This window comes from Charadrius vociferus, unplaced genomic scaffold, assembly GCF_000708025.1.
Source record: "Charadrius vociferus isolate BGI_N301 unplaced genomic scaffold, ASM70802v2 scaffold54, whole genome shotgun sequence".
Classification (NCBI taxonomy): Eukaryota; Metazoa; Chordata; class Aves; order Charadriiformes; family Charadriidae; genus Charadrius; species Charadrius vociferus.
This window is the reverse complement of record NW_009648350.1, coordinates 3,409,282-3,417,292: the sequence shown is the minus strand read 5'-3', so window position 1 is coordinate 3,417,292 and position 8,011 is coordinate 3,409,282. Positions and strand designations below refer to the sequence as shown.

Here is an 8,011-nt window from a genome sequence, read left to right as displayed (position 1 = left end):
CAGCGCCTGCAGCCACCCACCAGCCCCTGGGGCCGTGGCCACACACTCACCCTGTGATAATATATCACCCACAGCCTCGGGAGAGCGCCCGCTCGAGCCACCGAGGTTTTTCTCCCTCTGGGGAGAGGCAGTGAAATACATTTGTCTCTCCCACTGGGAAGATTCCCATGGGGTACTGCAGGTTCCCATCAAAACAGCCCCCGGCGGAGGGGGAGATCAGGACTGCTGTGTTTGGGAACAAGCATCGTGGTGGCACCCACAGCACGGTCCCCCTGGCAGGCGTGGGGGCGCCAAGAAGGGACCTGCTGGGGATGGTCTGCATCTCTAGAGGGGACTGTCTGATGCTGATCCCGGGGTGTCTGCGGCACCCAGGGCACCCAGCTCACCGTGTCCCCCTCCTGTCCCCCTGCCAGGGATGGGGACTCCTCCTCTGAGATCATGCAACTGGATTTCGAGATGGAGAACTTCACCAGCCAGTCGGTGACGCGCCGCATCATGTGGCACATTGACTACCGGGGCCGCAACCCCCCGCCCGACCTGGAGAAGGTGGTGACGGAGCTGACGGTCATCCAGAGGGACATCCGGGCCATCGTGCCCCTGGCCATGGTGAGCAGATTCCTGCCCTGTTTTGCTTATCTGCTTTGATGTTGAGGATGGATTGGGTCCCCCTGAGGGATCTCCCACAAGCCCATCTGCCCCATAGCACCTATACATCCATACATCCCACCCACACACTCACGCATGGGTCCTTCTCTGCCCCAGGGCTGGAGCAGGAGAAGGGCCAGCTGGGATCAGGGACTGGCTGCCCTCTAAACATGATGATCCCCTTTGCGCCCCGTCCCCAGGACACGGAAATCATCAACACGGCCATCCTGACGGGGCGGACGGTAGCCATTCCTGTGAAGGTCATCGCCATTGAGCTGAGCGGCGTCATCGTGGATGTCTCGGCTATGGTCGAGTGCAAGTCCAACAACGAAGACATCATCAAGGTGGGTGCGTGGAGGGGGCTCTCGTGGCCCCAGTGAGGGGCTGAGCTTCCCCCAGGGATGCTTTCCCCAGTAGTGGCGTGGGCTGGAGCTGGATGAACTGGGGCTGGTGGCTGAGCTGATGTGCCGCACGAGCCCACCGCATGCCATGCATCATCCCCTCAGTGGCTTCAGTCCACGTGTCCTTCTCCCGATTTGTCGGGAGAAGGACAAGACACTTTGTCACTGTCCCCGGAGAGGCTGTGGGATGTTCCGGCGCTGCACAGGCTGGCACCAGGCAGCAGCAATAACTACGGGTTATCACGGCACTTAGTGCTGATAAGGTGAAATATTGTCACCTCGCAGTGTAAGCCGCACGTTTCCATCAGTGGCTTCGCTCGTGCCTCCTGGTGACATTTATTTCCCGTTCGGATGGGACGCTGGGCTGCGCTCGGACTGGGGGCTGGCCCCAGCGAGGTGTGGGGGGACGAGCCAGGCAGTTGGGGATGACGGAGGGAAAAGGGGAGCAGAGGATGGGCTGCACGGGAGAGATGCTGATAAGGCGAATGCATGAGGCTCGCTGTTGCAGCAGCAGTGATTGCCCGTGCATCCGCCCCAGCCGCCCAGGCGGCAGTCGACCCTCAAATCCAGCCGGGATTTTTCCATCACCAGACCCGTTCATCCATACACGTTTTTTTATCACTGTATGTATCCCTCTATCCTCCTGTCCGGATTATTCTATCACCATTTCCATCCGCCCACCCCTAAACATCATTCACCCCAACACCTCCCACCCCTCTCCCTGCACCCAACCGCCCAGCTCACCCTCTCCAGGTCCCCGCCGCGGCAGGCAGAGGCAGGGAGCCGTGCTGGGGGTGGTCTGGGCTCTCCCGTGTCCCCAGGCTGGGGGACAGAAGCTCGTCACTCTTTACCAGCAGCCACCCGCAGCCGAGCCAGGGTGACGGGCAGAGCCCCAGCCCTGCTGGGACTTGCTCTCCCTGGTGGGTCCGCCGGTGGGTGACAGTCAGTGTCACAAACTGTTTACCCAAGTTCTTGACTAAAACTCTGATCTGTGCGATTTACAGCACCGGGTCTAATTTATGGAGACCGGTCCTCCGCAGCGTGATAAAACACTAGAGCAATAATACACTTCAGGATGGACTCCAAGACACTTAAACTGTTTAATGTGCTGCCTTTCTACTCATAAATCTATTTACACGCTGTCCCCAGACCTGGGGGGGGGGGAAGGGAGCAGACACATGCACACAAGCCGGGATGAATAATGCATGGAGCAGCCCTCCGGCCTCAGCTCGCCTCCCGCTCGCATCCCGCTCGCCGCTCGGAGCCCTGTGCAATTTCTTGCTGAGTTATTTTGTGTTAGTGCCGGAGCTTCGTTTCTGAGGGAGCTCTCAGTTACCTGCTGAGATTGGGGAGTATGATTACGGTGTCAGGGCTATAAACCTGTTACATAAATCAAAGCTTACATAGTGGGATGCGCTATCTGTTACTGTAAATAATTTAACGTGAAGGAGGGCTGGGGAGCTGCTTCTCCCCACGCTGCCTGGGGCTCGGTGGTGGTTACTCTCTTGTGTAACGTGGAGGGGAAACGTCCTGGACCTGGTGGACACGGCTGTGAGGGTGCCAGGGCCACCCCATGAAGGGTGGTGAGAGAGCACAGGTGGGAGTTGTCACCCTCGTCCCCTTCTGTGGTGGCAGAGGGTGACTGCCCGGGCTCAGCCCAGAGAGGAGGACCTCATCGCTCAAGGCAGCAGAGAAGCCACCCCCCTTTCCTGCCTGTGTTGTGGCCTCAGGGGCTGCAAATGTGTTGAGGGACATGCGGGGAGTTGAAGGGCCACCTCTGCCACCGGCCACGCTCGATGGGAGATGCTCAGCCTGACCTGCTATGTGAACCTTTCTCAGGAGCCCACCATCCGAATCCGCTTGAGGACCCACCAGGAGCAAGTCAGCTCGGTGCGGCTGAGCCTCGGAGATGTTGGTGGACCCACAACCACTGCCGGGTCCCCTGGCCGGCCAACATGGGGTCCCACCAGCCGTGGTGTTCCTTCCCACTCCCGAGGGCCTTGGAGAAGGTGTGTCCCCTTGATCCCACGCTGTGAGGACTGAGGTTGTGCCCAGGGGGAAGCTCCTGGCTGCAGAAGTGGAGCCGGCGGTGCCTTGGCTGAGAGCCCGGGCAGACCTCAGCCTCTCGCTTCCCGACGCCTCGCTGCGAATCCGGGAAGTTTCTCTGAACAAGCGCGCACTTCATTTAAAAGCTAATCTGCAGTCACTCCATCATCGGGACAGGCCTGATGTGCTGGGATTTTTTGTTGTCATAGTTTCAACCCCCCCTCAAATTGCTAAGCAAGTGGTCCCCAGAAGAAGATGCCGGGGGGATTTATTAGCTAAGGTAATGCAAGCAGCAGCCCATCATATTTATTGTGATAAATGGCACAATATCCAGAGCACTTTGTTGCTGGAGGATTTGCCCAGGACCTCATCTTTATTCAGACGCCGCCCCGCCAAGGAACAAACCCTCCTGCTTTGCTCTTCCCTCCTGTGCCCGGGGAGCGGGGACTTCCTGAGGAGCCCAGGTCTCACGCAGTGCCGCCTCCACTGGCCCCGGGGACCACGGGCACCTCGTGGTGGGCTCCCGCAGCTGAAACATGGAGCTCTTGTAGGAGTCAGACCCTGCTCGTGGGCTCAGAAATACAAAGTTCCTGCAGCTGAATGACCACAAGTGCCCAAAGATAAGATGGGGAGAGAGGCAGTGATGCTATCACCTCTGCTGTCAGCGACCGTGCAGCATGGACTCAACTCTTTATCAGCCATCAGAGAATCCATGTGGGAGAGCAGCTTGTTGGGAAATAAGCCCTTCTGTGCTGTTGAGGTGTTTGGCGCATCCGAAAGAGCGCCTGTGCTGCTGCCTGAGCAAATGGGTTTTATTTTTCCCCAGCAGCAAACAACTCCGATGCAATTCTTGATGGTGTAGGGGGGGTGGGAAAAGAGGGTCAGGGTTGGGCTGGAGGGGACCACCGCAGATGAGAGCTTGGAGCCTCCCCAGCCTGGTTGTCTCCTCCCACCCTTGCTGGGGAAGAGGAGGTGCTGCTGACTCTGCCAGCCTAAGCTGAAACCCAGGCGATGCTGCGCTGGCATCCTCTTAGCTCCTTAATTGGCTCGGATCGGTCGGTAATAAGTGGCCCCCGCAGGATGTATTTGTTTTATAGCAAATTTAACTAATGGCATCTGCATAAATGGGAATTAAAAGAGAAAGAAGATGAACGTGAGGATTCAGATGGACTCTGGGAAGGTCTTCCTGGGGTTAGCAGAAGGGATGGGGAAGAGGCACCCATGGGGACCTGCACACGGGCACACGGCTGGTCCGTGCTCACTGCCAGTGCCCTCTGGGCATGCGTGGAGGAGATTTTGGGGCAAATGTCCAGAATGGACCTAATGCCTTTAGCTCAAGCGCAGTAATGGGTACAATTTGGTGCGGGGGCCAAAGAAGCTGAAGCACCAAATGAAGGTGCCTGCAAGGGCTGCTGGAGGAGCTGGATCGGGGGGAAGTACATGTTATGGCCATGGTGTGTGTGGGTCCACACCTCTGAGCAGGGACCTCGGGGAGGAGAGAGCATCCTCGCTCCTGGGCTGCCTTTAACCGGGTGATATTCTGCTCCTCCAGTACTTCCCATCCTCCAGGCAGCCTCCTGCCAGGACATCTGGTGTGTCTGCAGGAGCATTGCAACCTCCCCGTCCTCCCTTCTCCCTCAGGTTTCCAGCAGCTGTGACTATGTCTTCGTCAGCGGGAAGGAGTCGAGGGGCTCCATGAACGCCCGGGTCACCTTCACCTACGAGCACCTCTCTGCCCCACTGGAGATGACGGTGTGGGTGCCCAAACTGCCGCTGCACATCGAGCTCTCGGACGCCCGGCTGAGCCAAGTGAAGGGCTGGAGAGTGCCCATCCTGCCGGACAGGAGGTGGGTGCTGCAGAGCCACCGTGCTTGGGGTCTGTCCAGCCTGGAGAAGGCATGATGAAGGTGGTCCTAGTGGTCTAAATGCCTTGTTCAGTTACTTAAAGAGGGGGTTTTAAAGTTGGTGGAGCCAGAGTCATCTCAGGGGTCCCCAGGGACAAAGTGAGAGATCACGGACACAGGTTGCAGGTTTGTATGGAAGGAGGAAAATTTCAGTATGAGGTTGGTCAAACGCTGGAACTGGTGGGGAACACCCGTCCTTGGCATTGGTCAAAACTCCCCTGGATGAGGCCAGGAGCAGCCAAGCTCCAAAGTTAGCCCTGCTTTGAGGTCTAGATGTCCATCCCAATCTGACATACCTTGTCCTCTCAGCTGGTTAGGGGGCAGAGACACCAGCTGACCGTCTCACCGTGTGCTGCTAAAGCCCTCATGGGCAACAGGCATCTTTTTGACCAGGAGCCATCAGGTTTCTCCCATGCTTGGGGAGAAACCTGCGTTTCTCCCTGCCCAGCCACCCCTCTTCTTTCCTGGAGGGGCTGCAGAGCTGTAGCAGGGGGGAGCTTGGCAGCACTGCCTACCCACTGCCCCATCCTGCAGGTCGGTGCGGGACAGCGAGCACGAGGAGGATGAAGAGGAGCGGAAGCAGAGCCGGGGCTGTGCCCTGCAGTACCAGCATGCCACGCTGCAGGTCTTCACCCAGTTCCACACCACAGCGGCGGAGGGCACGGGGCAGGTGGTCACCATGCTGGGACCCGACTGGCTGGTGGAGGTCACCGACCTGGTCAGCGACTTCATGCGCGTGGACGACCCGCGGGTGGCCCACATGGTGGACAGCTTCACGCTGGCAGGGAGGGAGCCGGGCACCACGCTCTTCAAGGTACCCCCCTGGCTGCCTTTGCCCCCCTTGGCTGGTTTGGCTAGGGGTGGCAGGCGGTGACGGGCACCCTCGTCCCCTGCAGGTCGTGTCCCCGCTCATGGAGGCGGTGCTGGGCGAGACGCTGGTGACGGTGGCAGAAGAGAAGGTCAGCATCACGGACCTGAAGGCCCAGGTGGTCTCCAGCCTCTCGCTGTCCCTCCACCCCAGCCCCGGCAATAGCCATACCATCATTGCCCGGACATCCGTGCAGCAGACCCTCAGCTTCATCAAGCAGGTGAGGCCAGGAGGTGTACTGGGGCTTGGAGGGCCCGGTGGGGATCTTGGGGTGGGGATGAGGGCTCCATCTGCCACCCACTCCCTTGCAAATCCTGCAAATCTGACCCACAGTTATCCCAGGCCCCCACAGCACCTGCTGTCCTTCAAACATCCTGGTGGCCCCCAAAGTACCCCAGAAACCTTCATACAAACCTACGAACCAACCTTGCCCAGCCTGGGGTCAGGACACAAGCATGGGGACAAAGGGGTCTGGATGAAATCCTACACAGTTCCCTGTCCAGCTCTGGTAGCCACATCTGGCACCTCTGGGGCTGGGATGAGCCTGGGCAAGCAATGGGGAAAATTGAGGGAGGAATAGGCAAAAGGGAAAAACTAGGTGATGGTTGGAAGGAGTGAGATGGATGATGGAGGGATAAAGGGTGAATTGGATGGAGAGAAGGAGGGAAAGGAGGAGGGATGGATGGAGGGATGGACAGATGGGTGCAGGTGGGACTGGCATTGTGCTGGGCAACCGGTGCCTGTGTTGGTCCCACAGGAAGCGCTCCTGAGCCTGTGGATTTCCTACAGCGATGGCACCACGGCCCCCCTCTCCCTCTACGACCCCAAGGACTACAACCTGGTGGTGAGCAGCCTGGACGAGAAGGTGGTCTCGGTGACCCAGGACCGGGCGTTCCCCTTGGTGGTGGCAGAGAGTGAGGGCGCAGGGGAGCTGCTGCGGGCTGAGCTGGTCATCTGTGAGAGCTGCCAGAAGACCAAGCGCAAGAGTGTGCTCTTCACAGCCTTGGCCAGCGTGAGGGTCCACTTTGGGTCCGAGGAGGACCCAACCTATGACTATGACCATGTGTCTAGCAAGCCGGGGCTGGCCGAGACGGGGGCGAGCACCACCCTGCGGGCAGAGGTGGAGAGGAAAGCGGAGCCGAGCGAGGACAGTAGGATGTCCAGCGCGTCTCACCCCACTGAGGACTTCCCCACTATCCCCACTGGCTTTGTCCAGGTGACCAGGGGTCTGACGGACCTGGAGATAGGCATGTACGCCCTCCTGGGTGTCTTCTGTCTGGCCATCTTGGTCTTCCTCATCAACTGCATTGTCTTTGTGCTGAAATATCGGCACAAACGCATCCCACCTGAAGGCCAGACCAACATGGACCATTCCCACCACTGGGTCTTCTTGGGCAACGGGCAGCCCTTGCGGGCTCACAGTGACCTCTCCCCCCAGCCTGAGAGCCCCGGGAACCCCCTGGAAAATGTCCAGACCTGCTGCCACGGGGACCACCACAGCAGCGGGAGCTCGCAGACCAGCGTGCAGAGCCAGGTCCACGGTCGCGGGGACGGTTCCTCGGGGGGTTCCACGCGGGACCAGAGCGAGGACCCGCTCAACTCACCCACCTCCAAACGGAAGCGGGTGAAGTTCACCACCTTTGCCACGCTGCCCTCCGACGAGCTGGCGTACAACTCCATCCCCATCGCTGATGAGGAGGACTTGGAGTGGGTCTGCCAGGACATGGGACTGCAAGACCCCGAAGAACTTCACAACTACATCCGCAGAATCAAAGAGATCGCTTAACGCAGGGGCAGAGGGGATGGGGCGGGAGGGAGGGACCTGCCACACCGTGCCATGCCAAGCCACACCACGCCATGCCACACCACACCGGCTGCTTTCCCCGGGGATGGAGACCCAGATTTGGCTCTCTTGCGCGTTCCCTCTTCTGCACATCTCACATCCTCCTCACCCCCTTGGAAGGTACCCCCGGGGCGCCTTTTTCTTTTCTCGCCCTTTGCGGTCCGGTTTTCCCAGGGCAAGTGTCAGCACACGTGTGGCCCCCCGCAACGCGCCGGCCCGCGGCAGGGGGGCAGGGAGGGAGGTGAGCAGGGGGGGCGGGCAGGAGATGGATGGGGTCAAAACCTCGGTGTGCGTGTTCGACGGC

At 59.5% G+C, this 8,011-nt stretch overlaps 1 protein-coding gene across 1 annotated transcript in view; it reads left to right on the top strand.

The window, feature by feature from the left end:
* Nucleotides 1-7,650, top strand: part of TMEM132E (transmembrane protein 132E) — a 14,252-nt gene extending 6,602 nt beyond the window's left edge. Inside the window, 6 exon segments of the mRNA XM_009885210.1 lie at nucleotides 414-606; nucleotides 846-989; nucleotides 4,734-4,939; nucleotides 5,531-5,810; nucleotides 5,893-6,084; nucleotides 6,622-7,650. Of these exon segments, the coding sequence (XP_009883512.1) occupies nucleotides 414-606; nucleotides 846-989; nucleotides 4,734-4,939; nucleotides 5,531-5,810; nucleotides 5,893-6,084; nucleotides 6,622-7,650 (2,044 nt within the window).
* The last annotated feature ends 361 nt before the right edge of the window (nucleotides 7,651-8,011 follow it).